The sequence below is a fragment of the Entelurus aequoreus genome, linkage group LG15 (assembly GCF_033978785.1).
Source record: "Entelurus aequoreus isolate RoL-2023_Sb linkage group LG15, RoL_Eaeq_v1.1, whole genome shotgun sequence".
NCBI lineage: Eukaryota > Metazoa > Chordata > Actinopteri > Syngnathiformes > Syngnathidae > Entelurus > Entelurus aequoreus.
The window spans coordinates 10,520,377-10,543,200 of record NC_084745.1 but is presented as its reverse complement, the minus strand read 5'-3'; the positions used below and the strand labels follow the sequence as shown (position 1 = coordinate 10,543,200).

Sequence of the window (22,824 nt, the reverse complement as noted above, 5' to 3'; positions counted from 1 at the left end):
TCCACACATTTGAAGTGTTTTTTCCAGAGGATTATTAATGATTTGTGCATTTTCAGACTGTGCTCGTTCTATTTTTGGCCAAAGTAAAACGAAGAAAACAACCCGAAGTTGTCTTTATTTTGAAGTTATCATGCCATGATTTTACCATTACGGCCCACTTGGGAATAGTTTTTCTTCCATGCGACCCCTGAGCTAAAATGAGGTTGACACCACCGCGTTTTAGGCACAAGTGTCTGTAGTCATGAAGACGGGCTAATTACTGCTGCGTCACGCCTGTTTTCAGTTGCGTGAAAATTGTGGAGAATGGTGTAAGATTGTTGACGCCGTCTCGCATCCTCAAAACTCATATTGATATGATAATCACACATCCTTCAGTTTTAATTAGGTACACAAGCACGTCTTATCAACCCACGGCTCCACTCGATGGCCTTGTGAATGAGTCTTCTCCAGTTGGACTGATATTACCTTTTTCCCTGGATTCACCCCCTTGGTCGGAAGACTTTCTGACCATGAAGTTGTTTGTCTTGGCCATATGGGTTTTGTTTTGCCTGGACTATAAGACGACAAATATCTATTGATCGGGGTTAATTTCCGCTCGGCCGTATCGACCTGAATAAATAGGTCTTTATTGTCATTGCACAAGTACAACGAAACTTTGTTTTCAGCACAAACCCGTTCAAGATTAGACAAAACAAACAGTGTACAGGGTTACAGAACAGGAACGCTGATGGGTCGCCACAAGGCGCCCCGTAAAAGATGGGAAAAAGGTAAAACGCTGGGGAAGGATGAGTAAAAAAATACTATCTAGACTGGACTTCTAAGGGGGCCCAGTCTGGAGTGGGAAAAAACCTCCATAGCAAAGCACATATACATATTACAATGTACATCTCGAGATAGCTAGCAACAGAGGGGAGTGCGAGGTCATGATGGTAGGCCGCAGCTCTCAGGCGCTGACCATCCATTCATCACCCCTATGGGATTTGCGTTGAGGGCGTTGGGTTTGTGGTTGCATGTGTGTGTGTAAGCCCGTAGTGTGTCTCTGTTCCGCGGCCTTGATGTTTGTGCAGTCGCTAGTCCAAAGTCAACAAGAAGTGTGTGTCCATGAGAGACAAAAAGGGAGTTTGTGTCTTTGCTGTAATTTTCATCTTCCAGAAAGACCAGGCCTCAGACAGTTCAAAGAACGCGGGTAGAATCTAACACTTCTATTGAAAAGTCAAACGCATACGCAGACGCCTTATGTTTTATGCTGTGGTCACGCAATTCTTTAACTGTTCCATTTTTGCAAGCAGGCACAGCAGGTAAACAATGTGAATTTAGATTTTTTTTAAATTTAATTCAGGGTGGCATTATGGTTCTTTTATCCTCATAAAAATGTTTTCCAGGTGTCTTAATTGAAGCGATCAAAATAGAACTGATGAGTTTTCTGGAAGTTTCTTTTATCATGTCTCCATCCGTGTCACCATAATCCGCCTCGTTGTACATCTCTTTTGACTTAAGCACATGAGAGAAGAGAACTTTTACTGATGTTTTGGTGTTTAGAATGTTTATTTCAACATTTCAAGACATTCTCTGTCTTTTCACACAATTGGTGACAATTATTTTCCTTCTTGGTTAAACAAAGCTGACGATCATCTCACCTCCTCACTCTCTCCCCCTCAACATGATAATTGATTATAGAACTTCAAATCACATGATCTATTGCTCCAAATGTGAACCCATCACTCCAATCTTCCAACAGTGCGACTCCAGCTGCGTCAGGTATTCTGATGACCATCACAGTGGAACCAATCAAGATTAAAGAGCTCCGCTTTCCTAAAGCAGGACCTCAACACAGTGCAGCCAGCAGGAGGCGCTGTGTCCTGCCTGAGCCAAGGAAGCGGTTGGTGGGCGGTGCCATCTTCTCAACGGCCTCTTCCAAGCGGCGAAGAGAGCGAGCCGGTGAGCGTTAGTCGTCAGAGTCTACTTCCAAAGGGGGGTCTTCAGAGGCCACGGGGAAGGTCTTCTTCCCACGCCGCTGGACGTGGTCCTCGTTCCTCTTCTCCAACGCCACGATCTGAGAGGGGACAGAGCCGAACTCAAAAGGCCATACAAGATTCTGATGCGTGGACAAGAGAAAACCTGGTGTGTGCGTGTTACCTCAGCAAAAAACTCTGCCTCATTCTCAGCTTCAATGGGAAGGTCCAGCAAGGTCACAGCGTTGAAAAGCTCGAAGGTGCTCATTGCCTCGCTCACACCTCGCTTCTGGAAGAACTGTCAAAACAGCAAATGCATCCCGTTAGTCTGCTAACAAACCGTCACTTCCAGACTATAAGACGCTACTATTTTCCTGCGCTTTGAACCCTAAGGCTTATAAAACGGTGTGACTAATTTGTAGATTTGTCTTCGCTGCCGGTCATAATGCAAATGGGGAAAAACAAGCAAAAACACTGAATAGGAGTGTTATTGTTTGGGCTATGGCGCCATCTTCTGGACAAGTTCACTGCAGTGCTGCATTGTTCCTTCTGTTTAGAGCAGTGGTTCTTAACCTGGGTTCGATCAAACCCTAGGGATTCGGCGGATGTCAAGACACACCCGACTCATCGTGTAAATAAAAACTTCTCCCTATCGGCGTATTACGGATACGGCAACAGTAGAGGTCACACTGATTTGCAGGTGTGTAATTTGTTGTGAGTTTATGCACTGTGTTGGTTTTGTTCTTTGAACAAGGTGATGTTCATGCACAGTTCATTTTGTGCACCAGTAATAAAACATGGTAACACTTTAGTATGGGGAACATATTCACCATTAATTAGTTGCTTATTAACATGCAAATTAGTAACATATTGGCTCTTAACTAGTCATTATTAAGTACTTATTAATGCCTTATTCGGCATGGCCTTATTATAACCCTAACCCTCTAACCCTGGCCCTAACCCTCTAACCCTAACCAAAAAACTCTAAATTAAGTCTTTGTTACTTAGAACAGTGTTTTTCAACCACTGTGCCGCGGCAAACTAGTGTGCCGTGAGATATTGTCTGGTGTGCCGTGGGAAATTATGCAACTTCACCTAATTTATCCCAAAAATATTTTTGGCAAATCAATAATTAGAATCTGCCAATAATGGGCCGTTGCTTAGTGTCTGTGCTGTGTAAAACTCGGCAGGGTGACCACGTAATACTCCATGTCAGTAGGTGGCAGCATTGCTTTGTAAAAGTCGGAATGTGTCGGGTGAGACGAGGATGGTTTGTTGTGATCCTGATATGCAGACCACAGTGGGAGGCAGGGTGCAGGTAAAAAAGGTATGTAACGCTTAAACCCAAAATGAACGAAAGGGAAAGGAAAAGGCTATGCAAAATGAAAGTCAAATTGACCTGGCTACAAAGTAAACAGAGACAGAATGCTGGATGACAGCAAAAACTTACGGCATCCACAAAGTACATCCGTACGTGACATGACAATCAACAATGTCCACACAAAGAAGGATAGCAACAACGTAAATAGCCTTGCTTGCTAACACAAAGCAGGTGCACGGAATAGCGCTCAAAGGAAGACATGAAGCCACTACAGGAAAACACCGGCAATACAGGAAGGGCCACCAAAATAAGCAATACAAGAACTAAAGCACTACACACAGGAAGACACCAACACACTCAAAATAAGACACGACGACTTGGTGGAGTTACATTTTTTAAAGTTTTCTGCTGGTGGTGGGCCTCCGGATTTTTTTTATGACAAAAATGTGCCTTGCCTCAAAAAAGGTTGAAAAACACTGACTTAGAATATGTTCCCCATACTAAAGTGTTACCAAAAACATACAACTTTGTCTTGAATTTGAAAAAAAACCCAACATTTTATTTTTCACTAAAGAAGGGTTCGGTGAATGTGCATATGAAACTGTTGGGGTTCGGTACCTCCAACAAGGTTAAGAACCACTGCTTTAGACTGAGCTTTAAACCAGAAGTACAAGTGCCGTTCCATCTTCTAGCCATCTTTAGCGTTACTGCTCGAAAGGATTCTTCATTCATGGTTCCAAGCAACGTTTGTAAGTTTTACAATGTAACTAAAACAATTCTTACTCACTAAACCGTCCCATGTGTGATGTCTGGGAAAGTGTTTTAATGCATAATTATACGTGCTGTCGTAATGTAATAAAGCTTACAAGTGCCTTCTTAGTATTCATTTTTCTTTTTGTACGGTTTCTTTTTCGTAAATTCACCAAAACATCACCGTGGAGTTTTTGAGTCTGTTTAGCTTCCGCAGCTAGTGGGTTCATGATGAGGACTTCCGTTTTGTTTGATCAGCCATTTTACTGCCGGGGTACAGGCACCGTTTGTAAACAAATTAGGTATGCAAATGAACATTTACAAAATCTTTTTGTGTAAATAACCCATTTCACAGCGCATATACACTATATTGCTAAAAGTATTTGGCCACCTGCCGTCACTCACATATGAACTTGAAGTGGCATCCCATGGAATTGTCCAAAATGTTTTGGTATCCTGGAGCATTCAAAGTTCCTTTCACTGGAACTAAGGGGCCAAGCCCAACTCCTGAAAAACTACCCCACACCATAATTCCTCCTCCACCAAATTTCATAGTCGGCACAATGCAGTCTGAAATGTAGCATTCTCCTGGCAACCTCAAAACCCAGACTCGTTCATCGGATTGCCAGATGGAAAAGCGTGACTCATCAGTCCAGAGAAGGCGTCTCCACTGCTCTAGAGCAGTAAAATACAGTACTATGTCATCAGTTTCTGATTTATTAAATTGTATAACAGTGCAAAATATTGCTCATTTGTAGTGGTCTTTCTTGAACTATTTGGAAAAAAAGAAATAACTAAAAGCTTGTTGGAAAATAAACAAGTGATTCAATTATAAATAAAGATTTCTACACATAGAAGTAATCATCAACTTAAAGTGCCCTCTTTGGGGATTGTAATAGAGATCCATCTGGATTCATGAACTTAATTCTAAACATTTATTTTGTTGAAGTATTATTCAATAAATATATTTATAAAAGGATTTTTAAATTGTTGCTATTTTTAGAATATTTAAAAAAAATCTCACGTACCCCTTGGCATACCTTCAAGTACCCCCAGGGGTACGCGTACCCCCATTTGAGAACCACTGCTGTAGAGTCCAGTGGCGACGTGCTTTACACCACTGCATCCCACGCTTTGCATTGGACTTGGTGGTGTATGGCTTAGATGCAGCTGCTCGGCCATGGAAACCCATTCCATGAAGCTCTATGCGTACTGTACGTGGGCTAATTGGAAGGTCACATAAAGTTTGGAGCTCTGTGGCAACTGACTGTGCAGAAAGTCTTTGCACCATGCGCTTCAGCATCCGCTGACCCCTCTGTCAGTTTACGTGGCCTACCACTCGGTGGCTGAGTTGCTGTTGTTCCCAAACTCTTCACTTTTCTTATAATAAGGTCGACTTTGAAATATTTAGGAGCGAGGAAATTTCACCACTTGATTTGTTGCACAGGTGGCATCCTATGACAGTTCCACGCTGGAAATCACTGAAAGCGGCCCATTCTTTCACAAATGTTTGTAGAAACAGTCTCCATGCCTAAGAGCTTGATTTTATACACCGGGCCAAGTGATTAGGACACCTGATTCTCATCATTTGGGATGGCTGGCCAAAGACTTTTGGCAATATAGTGTATCTGCAGTGTGGCTAATATATAGAAAACTTTTTTTTTCTTCTAATATTTAGTGGGTGCTGCTTATATGCCGGTGCGCTCTATAGTCTGAAAAATACGGTAGTTTGAAGTTTGTGTGCTACCGTGGAAACGTTCTTGCAGTCTCTGAAGAGGAATTCCAGGCCATGAGGATGCAACGGCTCAACGGACTGACTGACGTCTATAAGCCACACCTGCCACACAAAATCATGACGCAATGACGACTTAAAAGCACATCACTGATGTGAAGAAAAGGAGGAGAGAAAGTGTTACCTTTCCTTGGTGCCACAGCATATTGTATTCACTGAGGTCAGCATGAACCAGATTACACTTCTGATACAGTTGCTGCATCACCTAATACACACACAAGCGTTAACACTTATGTATATACACTTGGTGTGTGTGTTGGCAGCGTGCTTACATTTAAGACCTGGTAGTAAGCGTCCCTCATGTCGTCAGAGCTCAGCATGACGTCCTTCAGTTTAGGAGCGGGGATGTGATCTTTGCCAATGAATGACATCACAAGGATGTGTTTCCTCAACATGACCACATCTGGACACGGAATCCCCGCCTTCTTCATCCTAAGCACACGCACACACACACACACACACACACACACACACAACACACACACACACACACACACACACACACACACACACACACACACACACACAACACACACACACGCGCGTGAGCATACCAGGGTTTCCGCCACGGCAATATAAAAGCCACTACACCTTAAAAATGAGGTGTTTTCCCCCCCTGAAAACAAATTAAAGTAATATATTGGTTGAATGGATATATAAATGGTTTAGTATCTGCGCACCATTGACTATAGTATTGATGCAGTGAAAATTTGGCCGATATACTAAATGTGCAAGGTGCAAATATTAAGAGGACAGGAGAGAAAATGCAGCTGGAGCAGAAGTGCAGGGCAAGTGTGAGGTCAGGCTCGCTGCAGCTCTTGCTGTTTGTCGCAAACATCAAGCGATAGAAGTAAATAATTACCAAACACCAGTACAGTTTCCAATACTGCCAGAAAAAGATGCTAGATTTGCTGCTGGTCGTTTAAAACAGAGAAAAAGTCACTAAAAATGTTGGATAAGTGTCTAGAAACTTGAAAAATTGTAAAAGTACATTGGAAAATAAGCTAAAACTACTAAAAAATACAGCAAAATGATATACGAAAAATTATATATTGATTATAAATAATCAATATTGTAGCGTCCCGGAAGAGTTAGTGCTGCATGGGGTTCTGGGTATTTGTTCTGTTGTGTTTATGTTGTGTTACGGTGCGAATGTTCTCCCGAAAGGTGTTTGTCATTCTTGTTTGGTGTGGGTTCACAGTGTGGCGCATATTTGTAAAGTGTTAAAGTTGTTTATACGGCCACCCTCAGTGTGACCTGTATGGCTGTTGACCAAGTATGCCTTGCATCCACTTGTGTGTGTGAAAAGCCGTAGATATTATGTGACTGGGCCGGCACGCGAAGACAGTGCCTTTAAGGCACGCCCCCAATATTGTTGTCTGGGTGGAAATCGGGAGAAATTCGGGAGAATGGTTGCCCCGGGAGATATTCGGGAGTCTCCTGGGAAAATCGGGGGGGGGGGGGATTTTAAAAAGCCATAAATTTTACTTTTTGAAACCGATACCGATAATTTCCGATATTACATTTTAAAGCATTTATCGGCCGATATTTTCGGCAGTCCGATATTATCGGATATCTCTAATAATAACAGATAATTGTTTAAATGTATGTATACTTTATCGGGCCTTTTAAAGTAAATATGTGCATCATCACATATAATGAAAACTATACAATGTCATACTGACCACGTCCCTAGCCCCGCCCCACCACAGGTAAGTTGGCATCTGGGGGGAAAGGCTGCGTCCAGTACACATCTTAGCTGTGATGGGGACATGGTTACCTGGACAGGTTGTGCATCTCCTTCTCGGCCCATAGTCTGATGATCTTTCGCGGGTTGAGCTTTGTGAAGCGGTCAATGAAGCGGTAGTCGTCTTTGATGTAGCGGTCTCGGTTCTTGAACTCGTTCAGAGTAGTCTTGAACACCTTGAGGACCACCTCGTCTGGGATGGGCTGCTCGTCCAGGCTGATGCACACCGACACACACATTCAACATAGGGCTGGGCGATGAAACAATAGCAATATATATTGCGATAAACATGTCATCGATATTCTAAAAAAATGTGAAATTTTTTTTCTCTGTCGATAGAAAACGGAAGTTGCGAGGTTGGTTGCATGATCAAAGGCACTCGCTCTCTAATACCCAAGTAACGCAGGAAGTGATCACTGATCAGTGAGAGTAAAACGCTAACAGCCAATCAGGTAACAGTATGAACTATCAAGTTTGATTGCGCCATCTTGTCATTCTTTGCATGGAGTGAGAAGAAAAACTACAAATGAGTGCTGCATCGAGAGAAGAAATTGTCCATAAACGGAAAAAGTCATCTCGACAGTAGGAGTTTTTTGCATTTTTTTTTTAAAACGGACCATAGTTAGACCATTGTTGACCACCTTAGCCGTGCTCACCCTTTAGTGCAAAGCTGTAACTTCCTGGCACTAAACCTGCAGAAAATAGTTATTCTCAGGCTTCTCTAGGTTAACATTTTTACACTATTCTGTTACACTATATTAAGCATTTATTTAGGGCTGCAACTAACAACTAATTTGATAATCGATTAATCTGTCGATTATTACTTCGATTAATCGATTAATAATCGCATAAAAGAGACATACTACATTTATATCCTTTCCAGTATTTTATTGGGGGAAAAAACAGCATACTGGCACCATACTTATTTTGATTATTGTTTCTCAGCTGTTTGTACATGTTGTAGTTTATAAAAAATAAAATAAAAATAATAATAAAATAAAAAAGTAGCCTTTGCGCATAGCATAGATCCAACGAATCGATGACTAAATTAATCACCAACTATTTTTATAATCGATTTTAATCGATTAGTTGTTGCAGCCCTACATTTCTTACATATTCCTTATTTTTGCACCTTCATTGAACAGCTTATTGTTAAGTGTTCAATGGGGATTTTATAATTTTGCTTATATTGATGGTTTGAGTGTTTTCCATGCTTGTGTTGACATTTCCTTTCTGCCTTGAGAGCCGAGTGGATTATAGTCAGAGGAAGGTTGCATTCTAAATAAAAATGTCCACATTAATATATTTTTGATACGTCATAAAAAAATATCAATAAGTTAAAGTACCAATGATTGTCACACACACTAGGTGTGGTGAAATTTGTCCTCTGCATTTGACCCATCCCCTTGTTCACCAGTGAGCAGCAGCGGTTCTGCGCCCGGGAATCATTTTTGGTGATTTAACCCCCAATTCCAACCCTTGATGCAGGGAGGTAATGGGTCCCATTTTTATAGTCTTTGGTATGACTCGGTTTGGTTTGAACTCACAACCTACCGATCTCAGGCCACTGAGTAGGTCAATAATCATCAATATCAACCAACATAAAACCCTTACATCGTGATACAGTTTTCAGCCATATCGGCCAGCCCTAATTTCACACATGGACACTGAAGGTGTGCTTCAAACCAATGCTAACTTAGCTCACCTTCCTCCATTAGCATGGAAGACGACCGACTCTTTCCCGGTGCTGATGCAGCCATTGATGTTGTCCAGCACGCCGGCGTTCACCATCTTGTACATGAGCAGACGAGTGCGAGGGTCCACGGCTTGCTCCTGTTATGAAGGACGAGAAGCGTGTCTTTGGGTTGAGAGGGCATTAAAGCAGTTGGGGAGGTGGCACGAGGACTCACGGCGGTCGAGTGCTCCTTCTTCTCGTGCAGTCTCGCGCTGCGTTTCTGCTCGTTGTGGCAGTGCTGCTTCAGTGAGTTGTACACCTGATTGGACAACTTGAGGTCCATGCCCAGACCGTCACCAACGTGCACCTCTGGGGCAAACTGGAGGAGAAGCCAGAATCATACTACAGTACTGACCAACAGTGTGTAATTAAATATATACCATAGGACTGGACAATAAATAGAGTCTAAATCGCTTCACAGAATTGCGAAATAAAACAAGAATCTGCACAATGTCAGGGAAATTTGACATAATTGTGAGTGACATGCTGTCATTGTGAGAAGGAACATTTGTTTGGGAAGATAATGTGTCCTGTATTGCTCACTCTAGTCAAGTTCAGAACAGCACACTTTCCTCCCTTCACAATAAGAGCGCTGTTTCAAAAGAAGTACAGTATACAAGGATAATGTGCTTCAATTTACAGAATTATAATGTTTGGACTTGAAATACCGGTCAAAATTGTCCAAAGATGTATTGCACCAATAAATGTGAGGGTTTTTGAATTTCATCAACAAACATTTTAGAAAGTGTTATGACACAAAGAGCACACACTATAGTAGTAAAAGGTGATAAAGGTAAAAAAAAAAAAGATTTAAAACAACGAAACTGAATTCAATTTTTTCATATTGCTATTATTTAAAATGATTGTTGTTACTTTTCAAATTTTTTGTTTATTACTAATTTATGTCGGGTTTTTTTTTACATTACATATAAAATTACATTTAGGTGGTACAATAAAACTCATTTTTTCAAATTATTGAATAATCGTGTTATTAATTGTGATTACGATATGAATTATTCATATCAGTGTGTTTATTATTTTGGCCATAATCGTCCAGCCCTAATATAACGTGAGTACAAATGTCCAGCAGGGGGCCTCTAAATCCTTGAGAACCCCCAAAATTGTTGCATTGTTTTGCATAAAAATGTTTACCTCTTTACAAACATCCAACAAGTACTTTGTGAGTACCAGGTTAAACAAAACAGCAAGATATTGTGCGTTTTCATGAATAAATGAACGTACGTTGTCCATGCGGGCGGTGTTCTTGCGGCCGCACATAACTTCATCATGTTTGGTTGTGATGTTCTTGCCTTTCCCAGTGAAACCTTTCCTGGGTGTGGTCTGAGGCTTGTCTGAATCATCACACAAACACATAATGAGCTACAGTATCAGTGGCATCATATCCCGCAGTGGAATTACCTGCTCTGTAGGGGTCGTGTCTGGTGTCCTGCCAGTCCACCTCATCCTCTGAGGTCTCGCTGTCCTCGTACGGGTGCACCATGCGGTAGTTCTCAAAGGAGATGGACACTGCACATACACCGAGTCGATGATGAGGCGTGTTTGTTTGATGACAAGTTTTGCTCTACCTTTGCTTTCTCCGTTGAACTTCCTCTCCTCTCGACGCAGCTGATCGTCACACTCGCGGTCAAACTGCATCTGCAGCATCTGAGCCAGCATCAGGTCACTCTCTGTGTCCACGGTGTCGTCGGACAACATCAAACCTGCTGGACTGAACATGGACATTAGGAGCTGATAGAAACAACAGTATATATGTACAAGATGTAAACAGGAGACTCTGAGTAGGTCAACACTTACTCAGTGAGGCTTGGGAACGTTTGGTTCTCTTCCTCCAGTTGCCGGGCCAGCTGCTCGCTCATCACATCAGTCAGCGAGCAGGACGGGACAGCTGGTGCAGCTGGACCCCACGGGCTCTGAAGGCAACACATGACACTTTTACTACCATCGCTTTGAATTGGTTTTCATTCTTATCTTTTTCCAAGTGATTGTTGATAGCAGTACATTGTCGTCAAATTCAGACTCAGATCAGCATACAGGGTTTCCCCTGCGTGTCATTGGTTGTGGCACACTGCCACGGCATAATAAACGCCGCCTCACCTTAAAAGTGCGTTTTTGACATGAATACAAGTAATATGGATGTATATATAGTGTTGACAACACGGTGTGCAATATTTGATTTTCCTTGTCTCTGTCAGAAGGCTTTGAAAATTGCTACTACTCAAATGAAGATTTCCAACTGGTCTTTCCAAACTGTATGTATTCCAAGTTGTTGGTGTATACTAGATCAACATATCTTCATCATATGTGGCTGTGTATGTGTGGTCTCTAAATAAAAGAGGAGAAAATAATGAATACAGATACACGGCATGGGTGCTGATTGTAGTAATGATAATATAAACACAAGGTCGTTAATTGTATTAAGAGATATCCATTTAAGGGGAAACAGTACCCTCTTGTGGTAAAACGCGACAAGTTCAAGTTGTTAATTACGCTATCACACAGTCTCGTCGTGGGGGTGATTAAACTCACAAACCAAATGAACATAAAGAACATTATCTAGGGTAATTGTACCCAGGATAACAAAGACTACATGGACGTTTGTGCAATCATGACAATTAACAGAATGCTAAACTGCATACACCTTTGATTGATTTTAGTTTGAATGAATTCTGATTGTTTTTACGATTGCATTTTCTATTTTTAATTTAAAATATTTGTATTTATTAGAATTTTCTGTAAAGCACTTTGAATTGCCTTGTGTAGGATTTCTGCTCCATAAATAAACTTGCCTTGCCCTCGCCTTACATCACGTTCAGTTACTTTACATGCATAACATTCCAGGTCGCTTCGTCACTAACAGTATGTCTTTCTGCTCTTGCCGATAACGTCACGACTGAGTCAGGTGATTGACAGCCAATCGTGGGAAGTTTTATATATATATATATATATATATATATATATATATATATATATATATATAGCCTATTGCTGGGATGTTACTGACTCATGTCCCGCCCAATGAATACTGGTGGTGGTCAGGCTCGCGCTGTTCTCACCTTTCTTGCAGAAAAAAATGCCCTTTTACTGGTGTTGTTTTTAGCGTCCAAATCGCGGAAAGGATAAACATTTTTTTACAGAGTTCCTTGAGAGGTAATCACAATGGGCGGAAAAGTGCATGATTTGTGGAAACGACAACGAAAAAATCATGCAGCTCACCCTCCCGTCCAAGGGAGCACAGTCAAAGAATGCATACGTTTGCAGTGATCACTTTGTTAAAGGCTTGTTTGATATTTATTTTAACATTTATTATTTACCATGTAAGTATTATCTTGATATTATTTTTATTTCTTAAACATATGTTTGCTACGAGTGCTTCGAAAAGCACCAACTCGACGTGTCGAAATAAAAGAAAGCAATTGTGAGCAAAACCTAAAAGCTTTGACCAAAGGCAACAATTAATAAATGAAGCTTTCAGCACATACACAATGTTGACATCTATAGTTATATTTTGATAAAGACGGTAAAAAACACGCTACTCAAACAACGCGTGAAACAGCAAAATGCAGGGCTTATTTAGACACAATGTCTTGATAGCCATTTCCTTGACACAGTCCCACACAAAAAAGTGGTAGACCTCCACGCTTTTCCAAGTTTCCATCTGTTTTGTCGTGTAGAATGGCGTCTGGAGCACAATAGTTTTATATGTTTGGGAACGCGACCAACGTATAACCGTTAATATCACTCAACAAATCTTTTTTCCCCATTTTCCCCTATTGCGTTGCATAGTTTGACATTTTGCTAGTATCTGCTTTTTGTAGGAAGATTTAAGCTTCTTTTGTACTCAGTTCACGCTCAGCTTGGTTGAACATCGCTGGTTTTCACTTCTGGGAAGAAGTCACGTGTCAGAATACAAGCAATTGATTAGTGACGCATCAAAAAAATGTGGCCAATATAGACGAGTTGGGGAATACAAAGATGCTAAATTTGTTGTTTTTATTAAAGAATAAGTCACTAAAGAGGATTGGCAAATTCTCTAGAAAAATACTCAAAGAGTGAGGGAAGAGTGAATCGTGAGATCGACAGGCGGATCGGTGCGGCGTCTTCAGTAATGCGGACGCTGTATCGATCCGCTGTGGTAAAGAAGGAGCTGAGCCGGAAGGCAAAGCTCTCAATTTACCGGTCGATCTACGTTCCCATCCTCACCTATGGTCATGAATTTTGGGTTATGACCGAAAGGACAAGATCACGGGTACAAGCAGCCGTAATGAGTTTCCTCCGCCGGGTGGCGGGGCTCTCACTATTATGTTAGATCCACTCGACGTCCATTGCACCGGTCGCCCAGGGTTTGGGGTCCCCACATCTGCGGTCCCCTCCAAGGTTTCTCATTGTTATCCCATCGGGTTGAGTTTTTTTCCCCCTGATGAGTGATCTGAGCCGAGGATGTCGTTGTGGCTTGTGCAGCCCTTTGAGACACTCGTGATTTAGGGCTATATAAGTAAACCCTGATTGATTGAGATAGGGTGAGAAGCTCTGCCATCCGGGAGGAGCTCCAAGTAAAGCCGCTGCTCCTCCACATGGAGAGGAGCCAGATGAGGTGGTCCGGGCATCTGGTCAGGATGCCGCCCGAACGCCTCCCTAGGGAAGTGTTTAGGGCACGTCCGACCGGTAGGAGGCCACGGGGAAGACCCAGGATGCGTTGGGAAGACTACGTCTCCCGGCTGGCCTGGGAACGCCTCGGGATCCCCAGGGGAGGAGCTGGACGAAGTGGCTGGGGAGAGGGAAGTCTGGGCCATACTTGCCAAACCTCCCGAATTTTCCGGGAGACTCCCGAATTTCAGTGTTTCTCCCGAAAATCTCCCGATTTCCAGCCGGACAACTATATTGGGGGCGTGCCTTAAAGGCACTGCCTTTAGCGTCGTCTCTCACCTGAAAAGGAGACTATTATATATGTCTCCGTTATCCATAGGTTTATCTATAACCCATAAAGTAGGCAGGCAGGGAACTATTTCTCAGCGTGTGTTTATTCCAGCTGGCACGTTAATACACGGACACACAACATCCGGATTCCCATCATGCATTGCTTCAAAACTACGGCATATTCCAGCCGAACAAACACTAGTGGGGGCGTGCCTTAAAGGCGCTGCGTTTAGCATCGTCTCTCACCTGAAAACGAGACTATTATATATGTCTCCGTTATCCATAGGTTTATCTATAACCCGTAACACGGTGGCCGAATGGATATAGTCACTCATGAACGGTCAGAGAAACACAAGTCGGCGGCAACGCAGTATTATGGGCCACCTTGCAAGCAACATCCCGTTCTCATTTGCGGATGTTTTCAACAAATCCGTGAAGGATATGCTACCGGATTCAGAGATCGCTCGCCAGTATTCAAATGGCAGAACAAAACAAAAGCTACTCAAATAATGAAAGTAAGTGTTATTTTTTTTTTTTAAGTAAGCAGCAAGTACAGTACAGTTAGTAGAACAACTGTGTTTTCATTACAGATTACTGTACTAATATATATATATATATATATATATATATATATATATATATATATATATATATATATATATATACTGTATATATATAAAAATATAACAAATACTTTAATTTCAGTGAATTCTAGCTATAAATATACTCCTCCCCCTTAACCCCCCCCCCCCCCCCCCCCCCCAACCCAATCTCCCGAATTCGGAGGTCTCAAGGTTGACAAGTATGGTCTGGGCTTCTCTGCTTAGGCTGCTGCACCCGCGACCCGACCTCGGATAAAATGGATGGATGGATGGAATACTCAAAAAGTGTAGCCTGCGTTATATTGTACAAGAAGCATAAAAAATAGAGCGAAACGATATAAGATTAATTAATGTTAAAACTACTAATAGCATAAATTCGGTTGGAAACGTATGTGTCAGATTGTTTTAGCCTTTTTTAAATAAAATATCTTAGCCGATTATGTAAATCATGACATCATTTCGACCCCGCCCAGACCAAGGCCCATACTGTACCGCCAGAGGTATATTGGCAATCTGTGGGAAACACTAAGCATATACACAACATAATGCTGATCATCTTCACAATATATTGGATGGGTGTTCTATAAATATGCCAATGACTCAGGCAAAAACCATGAAACTATTTTAAGCACCTGCCATGTCCCGTGTGACCGCAAACGTTGACCCATGTATGGACATGTACGAGCAAGTACCCACCATTATTGACGATTTTTGTGAATAAGGAAAACTTTATAAACGTACATCGAAAGAAAACGATGACGTCACTGCGACTGCTTAGAAATGAAGCCGCCGTGGCGGCCATATTGGCTACAACAACTAGCGAGCTAACATTCTCCAGTTACCTTTTACTGACAAAACACGACCCAGTGTGAACATACCACAATTAAAACATGGCTTAAAGGTCGGGCTTACCTTTTGTGTATGAGCTGTCACTACACTTTGATCCATGATTGTCACCTTTATTTCCTCGAGTGAACAGTGGCTAATGACGAAGCTAACGTAGGTCAATGAAATGTCCAAAACAACAAGACGACAGTGTAAAACACGACGTGACAGGCAAATATAAATGTTGTGGTAGTGCCGGTAACGATTCAAATAGGACTGAGGCGAGGTTATAAGGACTAAAAATGGTCGTAAATGGACAGAGGCGGTGGACGTGCTTTCGATAAGGGGAGAACCTTAGAACAACCGGAAGTGCGTCACTCGGTCCACTGAGTAGAAGGGGTGGGCGGGTCAATGCAGATATCACACCGATACCAAGGGGCGGATCAGCTTCTCGTCAATACTGGCGTGATATAGATCGATATTTTATTTTCGATAAACTGGAGGGCTTTGGATGCAACAAAACACTGTTTGTATACTTGTACATCCATCCCATCCATTCATTTTCTACCGCTTGTCCCTTTTTGGGGTCGCAATAAAAGTAAATTAATTTTCGGACATGTACCTCAGGATTGGCTGAAAAAAGATAAACACTCCTACTAGTGGCCTGTAAAAAGTCCCATCACTAAGATATGGATATCCCAGGAGAGCCCAACGTTGAAGCAATGGATGGATATCACAATGGACATCTACAAAATGGAGAAGATAACTGCTTTTATTATTTATAAATTGGAGAAATATACTTCATACTGGGGAAAATGGGTCGATTATGTCACGCCCCCATAAGCCTGATTTTAATTTCTCGAATTAGTGATTGTACTGTTTAAAATTAAAAAAAAAAAAGGATTACTCATATGTCTGTATATTTTAAACAAATATATATTATTTACTATCTGTTTGTATTATTTTATTTTATTTCTAATTATTATTATTTTATTTTAATTTTACTAGTTTTTCCTTAATTAATTGATTTATTTGTAAATATTATTATTTTGTTTTCTTGCTGTTTCTTTCTTTTTTTGGGATATAAACAAAAAATATTTTGACATTTAGGACAGACAACAAATATATGACGTGTGTAAATATGATGTAATGGATAGGAATGTCTGATGCTGGATGTCAATAAAAATTAAATGAAAAAAAAAAGTGAATTAAGTCAACGTTTTATATTTTTTGATGCTATTAAAATCTTATATTGTTTCGTTCATATATATTAAGCTGTTTACCAATATGTCTGTTGACATTCTGTGCCTATAATATGTGTCCAGTGTTTTCGTGTGATCATCATAATCATGATAAAATAAAAAAAGGCAAAATCGTGAACATGTTTAAGTACAGTACAGCCCTGCAGTTACAGTGTAATGCCAATTTTGGTATCGATTCGGCACCGTGTAACTTACACGGTGCCGAATCGATACCAAAATTGGCAGTATCGCCCAACCCCACCGCCGAGGCACCTTTACAATAATAAATGAAACGCTTTACAATGACATAAGCTTGGTTTCAAGTATAAATAACAACCACAGTGCCGTTTTCCAGTAATTATTTTGTGATTATAATACACGCATAACTGCTTTTACTGTACACGAAAAAATTTCAATAACATATTGAAGAGGATCCATCATTATCAGTCAATTTCATAAATCTGAAGCGACGTATTTAGTTTCAAAATAAATGTAATTTTTGACCAAACTGTTTCTTTTCGACACAAAATATCGCTGATTTATTAATTTGGTAATTTTTAAATTTAAAATGATTATTTGCTGAATATTTTAGTCAACACAACAAGCATCCCCTGGTGATGCGTGGTGGAGGGGAAACATTATTGTGGAATTCTGGACAGGAAGTGCTACTCTGTATTAAACGAAGAGGACAGCAACGGAGCATCCTGACGTCTTTCTCGATACATCTCGGTCATCGTGCGTCCTCGTCCACGTTAAAATGTTCTCCCGAGTCGTACAAAGAAGACATTAAATCATTTTAACTTCCATCTTTTAGTTTTGTGTCCAGCTTGTTGATTTGGACGGATATTCTTATGCGTGTAATCCTGATGGCCGACACCGTCCTCAGCATCAGGACCAGCACAGGAGGGCCGGAGAGGCAGGGATGCGCTGGACTCCAACAACACACCTAGCAGGTGGCTTCAGCGTGAGTACCAATGAACGTGTAAAAAAATGAAGAGGGTGAACATTGTTTCACACACAGTAAAATGTAAGAACACCTCTGTGCACATGTCACGTCATCCGTGGGTCACATCATTTTGGGGAGCTTTGAGGTTGTGTGTGTGTGTGTAGGGTCATCTGCACCCCCACCCTAGCCCAGATGATATGAGGCTAAATGTGAAAGGATTATTTTTCATAATCTGAATGAAAATACAGCCTGAAGAGGTTTCAATTGTGAAAACATGAAGTCTAATTATTTCTATGTATTATCTTATCCAGTGTTTTTCAACCTTTTTTGAGCCAAGACACATTTTTTGCGTTGAAAAAATCCAGAGGCACACCACCAGCAGAAATAATTAAAAAACAAAACTCAGTTGACAGTAAAATGTCGTTGTCGCAATTGTTGGATATGACTTTAAATCATAAAGCATGCATCAATATAGCTCTTGTCTCAAAGTAGGTGTACTGTCACGTCACGCCGTGACTTATTTGGAGTTTTTTTGCTGTTTTCCTGTGTGTAGTGTTTTAGTTCTTGTCTTGTGCTCCTATTTTGGTGGCTTTTTCTCTTTTTATGGTATTTTCCTGTAGCAGTTTCATGTCTTCCTTTGAGCGATATTTCCCGCATCTACTTTGTTTTAGCAATCAAGAATATTTCAGATGTTTTTATCCTTCTGTGTGGGGACATTGTTGATTGTCATGTCATGTTCGGATGTACTTTGTGGACGTCGTCTTTGCTCCAAAGTAAGTCTTTGCTGTCGTCCAGCATTCTGTTGTTGTTTACATTGTAGCCAGTTCAGTTTTAGTTTCGTTCTGCATAGCCATCCCTAAGCTTCAATGCCTTTTCTTAGCGGCACTCACCTTTTGTTTATTTTTGGTTTAAGCATTAGACACTTTTTACCTGCACGCTGCCTCCGACATCTACAAAGCAATTAGCTACCGGCTGCCACCTACTGATATGGAAGAATATTACATGGTTACTCTGCCGAGTTCTAGACAGCACCGACACTCAACAACAACACGTCATTTGCAGACTATAATTACTGGTTTGCAAAAAATATTTTTAACCCAAATAGGTGAAATTAGATCATCTCCTACGGCACACACATTGGTTGAAAAACACTGGGTTATCTGTTATTATTATTATTATCCATCCAGGAGTCTCCACGTTTGACCACGTTGCCTTCACTGACCTTTGGCATTCCTTCAACGCACCAGCAAGAGTTCCCCAATTTGCATATCCTTGTCAAGCTGTTGAAATGTCCGGTGCCGGACACCGTGACGGAGCACCACAGGGGGGCCCGGCGCTCTGCACTCGCTAGGAGCCTGCCTTGATTGAACAAGACGTGAAATGACGATTGCCAAGTTTGTGAGGAGCGACACGACCTGTCTCAGTGGACTGTGACCAGGCGGACATCTTTTGTGGGCAAGAACAAGGTGCAAGATGTCTCAGCACCACGCGGGCCTCAGCTCCGACACCACGGAGAAGGCTCGCTTAGAACTGAACGAGAACCCGGATACGCTGCACCAGGACATCCAGCAGGTAACTCCGGCTAAAACCCAGCTGGCATTAGCCCTGCGCTAACCGCGCCCTCTGATCCTAGGTGCGGGACATGATTGTGACTCGACCCGACATCGGCTTCCTGCGAACGGACGACGACTTCATCCTGCGCTTTCTCAGAGCCAGGAAGTTCGACCAGGTGGAGACGTTCCGCCTGCTGGCCCAGTATTTCCAGTTCCGACAGCAGAACCTGGACATGTTCCAGAGCTTCAAGGTCAGGAACTTCTTCTGTGTCGTCGCAATTTGCCTGATCCCAAACACTTACCGGCAGCCTTCTGTATGCGTACTGTAGTAGGGTACCTAATGTGGGCGGAGCCATAAACAGTGCTGTGTGTTGATTGGTGAATGAGGGTTGGTCACCGAATGACTGTATGAGCTGAGCAATTAACAAGATGCATGTGTGTCAGGTGGACGACCCGGGCATCAAGCGAGCGTTGATGGACGGCTTTCCGGGCGTGCTGGAGATTCCGGACCAACACGGGCGAAAGATACTCATTCTGTTCGCTTCCAACTGGGACCAGAGCAGGTGACCACACGTCACTTAGGTTCTGCTGGCCCAGAAAAGCAGTAGAACTTCCTTAGTGAATCCAGATGACAGAAATTTAAGTAACAAGTTCTCTTTATGTGTTTTCTTGCTCCTGAAAATAAATCTGGCAGTCATTTCCCACAATCTCAATTTGAGTAATGGCAGCTAGCTAACTGTACTTGGAACACCCCCCTTCTCATTGCCAGACTCGATATGCCGCCCCATCTTGGTGGGACATCATCTACAGAAATGGAACCTATTTCCACGCATAGACAGTGTGGATAAGGGCATGTAAAACTAGTATTTGTAATGTTTGTGTCGCCCTGGTCCATGATTACTTCAAAGCTGATATGGTTAACATAATGATTATTAGGACCCTCTGTCTTCCCTTCTTTGGGGGAGGAGTCCACTCAGATCCTTTCGTTCTCAGGATCTAGAATTGACGTTTAACAATTTATTCACCAAAACAGAAGTACAATACCAGCGCTGTGAGAGAACGAACCAAGCTATCAAAATGACAAAGCAGTCTATAAAATTGTCGCCCGTCTCTCATGCTTTTGTCCACCTAGGTTGCATCGAAAACTGAAAGTTAGCACACACAGCTCGTTCTTCACTGTCTCCAGGCTGGTACTTCATGACAACAATAATAATATGTGTGTGAGAGTGCATAGAACACAGGGTGTGTTTATTTCTTCGAGCAAAACCAAAGCCAATACTTAGGCGTTCTGCTCTGCTTAAAGGTGGAAAATATTCCTCTAACATGAGCATAAAATAAATATAAAATAATCAGCATTTCCGGACTTTCCTGCTCTTCCATAGATTTTCCTCAAGCATCAGTAGAAGAGAACGCAAAATACAATACTAGCGGCTTACCTTCTTTTTTCTCTCGTTTTTGAGTTCTGCGGTTCTGTTGCTATTTTCCCGCAGGTTTTGACTCAGTTTTTCTCCCCTGGAGGGTGCTCCTGGTTTTTGGGATCACATCTAGTTTGAGTCTTTTACACTTTTTCCATCCAAACTCAGAACAAAACCCTGTTCCTTCAAAGTCATAATCCTTAAAATGAGTGCTTGAAATGACACTCCTCTCGCTTGGTCTGCCTCAGTCAATTTGGAGAGGTCCATACTTTCCTCAGATCGCCATCATGCTTTAAATTCCACGTGAAAATACCATGATTCAGGATGAAGATGCTACCAAGGCACAAACTTGGGAGTACGAAATTGCTTCCAGTCTTCTGTAGGTGACGCCCGCATTTCTGAGCTAAAAGTGGGCTGAAACTCATAACCTAAAATCCAGACTGTTTTTGTTTTGCAGACATCATTTTTAGGTCCAGAACTATAAATAAGTGCCAATGAAGTCAGCATTAGAGGGACCCTTTGGTATAAACTTGTCCTTAGTTATTCATGTTCCATACGTGGCTCTGCCCCTCCTTGCAGGAACTCCTTCACGGACATCTTGCGAGCCATCCTGCTCTCCCTGGAAGTCCTGATCGAGAAGCCGGAGCTCCAGATCAACGGCTTCATCCTCATCATCGACTGGAGCAACTTCTCCTTCAAGCAAGCCTCCAAGCTCACGCCAAACATCCTCAAACTGGCCATCGAGGGCCTGCAGGTAGGTCCAATACGGCTAGGTCTAGTCCGGCTCAGTCCAGTCCACTTGACCGGGCCCCGCTCACTGATGGAAACTCTGCATTTGCTCCTCAGGACAGCTTTCCCGCTCGTTTCGGAGGGATCCATTTTGTCAACCAACCGTGGTACATCCACGCCATGTACACCATCATCAAGCCCTTCCTCAAAGACAAGACCAGGAAGCGGGTAAGAATGAGCTCCTACTCTTCCTGTTTCTGGCCCTACTCACCTGCGTCCCCTTTCAGATCTTTCTCCACGGCAACAACCTCAACTCGCTCCACCAGCTCATCCAGCCCGAGTGCTTGCCATCCGAGTTTGGCGGGACGCTGCCGCCGTACGACATGGGCATGTGGGCCAGGACCCTACTGGGACCGGACTACATGGACGAGACAGAGTACACGTTGACGTACGACGCCCTGCACGTCAGGGAGAACTGCGGGGCCGGGGGGGACAAGGAGGCCATGAAGAGGTGACCTAAACTTGTGCGTTGTTTCAGTCGCGAATGAGGGCTCAACTAGTTTTGTGTTTCAGGTCTCAGTCAGTGGTCAGTCCTGCAACTCTGCGACTGACGGACCGAGAGACCAGCACTCCACTCTTGGCCCTGGACTGAACACACACACGCACGCACATATGTCCTGTCCACCTGAACTTTTTGACTTCCTGTCTCTGAGCCTGCTGCGCAACAGCAGCACACAGTCTCGTTATTTGTGCGTCCCCACACACACACAAACACACACACACACACACACACCACTAGTTAGCTTCCGAGGAGGAATGTAGACGCTACTTAATGACTATCGTGACTTTTAAATTGTGACCGCAAGGAAAACCCGAATGTTTTGTCGCCAACCGCGTTTGTGAGTTGACACGCGGTGTGAACCTCGTTTGACGTTAATTGTGTTGCTAGGAATCAGCGGCAACGTAGCAAGCGGGAGACAGTTATTGTTGTTGTTAGCGTAGCTGCTTTGCACGGCGGCCAACGAACACCCAGCGACGTCCAAATACTGCGAACACAGAAATGATCCAAAAAAGCGTAAAACACTAATATTGGACAATAATACAGAGCACCCAAGTCATGTAGCTAATGTCAACGTTAGAATGAGACCAAGTGTTTAAAAAAAAAGAAAAAAAAAGCCAACTTTCTTCTGTGCATCCTTAAAGGCCTACTGAAAGCCACTACTACCGACCACGCAGTCTGATAGTTTATATATCAATGATGAAATCTTAACATTGCAACAC

The 22,824-nt window shown here is 42.4% G+C and overlaps 2 protein-coding genes across 2 annotated transcripts; one reads left to right on the top strand and one right to left on the bottom strand.

Annotated features, from left to right (window-relative positions):
• Window positions 1-1,518: 1,518 nt before the first annotated feature.
• riok3 (RIO kinase 3 (yeast)) lies at window positions 1,519-16,063 on the bottom strand. Its single transcript, XM_062020792.1, has 13 exons — window positions 15,747-16,063; window positions 11,113-11,228; window positions 10,884-11,026; window positions 10,717-10,824; window positions 10,540-10,649; window positions 9,473-9,616; window positions 9,268-9,395; window positions 7,596-7,778; window positions 6,088-6,247; window positions 5,940-6,020; window positions 5,771-5,860; window positions 2,137-2,250; window positions 1,519-2,053 (listed from the first exon to the last, which is right to left on the bottom strand). Exons 1-13 carry the CDS (start codon window positions 15,780-15,782, stop codon window positions 1,946-1,948), a joined length of 1,521 nt encoding a protein of 506 aa, XP_061876776.1. The 5' UTR covers window positions 15,783-16,063; the 3' UTR covers window positions 1,519-1,945.
• A 1,521-nt stretch (window positions 16,064-17,584) lies between these two features.
• LOC133630384 (clavesin-1-like) lies at window positions 17,585-22,329 on the top strand. The gene is made up of 8 exons (XM_062021957.1): window positions 17,585-17,864; window positions 19,034-19,418; window positions 19,480-19,650; window positions 19,844-19,962; window positions 21,394-21,568; window positions 21,661-21,771; window positions 21,831-22,054; window positions 22,117-22,329. The coding sequence occupies exons 2-8, from the start codon at window positions 19,320-19,322 to the stop codon at window positions 22,193-22,195; spliced, it is 978 nt and encodes a 325-aa protein (XP_061877941.1). The 5' UTR covers window positions 17,585-17,864; window positions 19,034-19,319; the 3' UTR covers window positions 22,196-22,329.
• Window positions 22,330-22,824: the final 495 nt, after the last annotated feature.

Coding starts and splice junctions, on each gene's coding strand:
- riok3 (XM_062020792.1), bottom strand. CDS start 15,782: ATGGATCAAAGTGTAGTGACAGCTCATACACAAAAG. Junction 7,779..9,267: donor TTCCATGCTAATGGAGGAAG/GTGAGCTAAGTT, acceptor GGTGTGCATCAG/CCTGGACGAGCAGCCCATCC. Junction 6,248..7,595: donor GAGATGCACAACCTGTCCAG/GTAACCATGTCC, acceptor GCGTGTGCTTAG/GATGAAGAAGGCGGGGATTC.
- LOC133630384 (XM_062021957.1), top strand. CDS start 19,320: ATGTCTCAGCACCACGCGGGCCTCAGCTCCGACACCACGGAGAAGGCT. Junction 19,651..19,843: donor ACATGTTCCAGAGCTTCAAG/GTCAGGAACTTC, acceptor CATGTGTGTCAG/GTGGACGACCCGGGCATCAA. Junction 21,569..21,660: donor TGGCCATCGAGGGCCTGCAG/GTAGGTCCAATA, acceptor TTTGCTCCTCAG/GACAGCTTTCCCGCTCGTTT.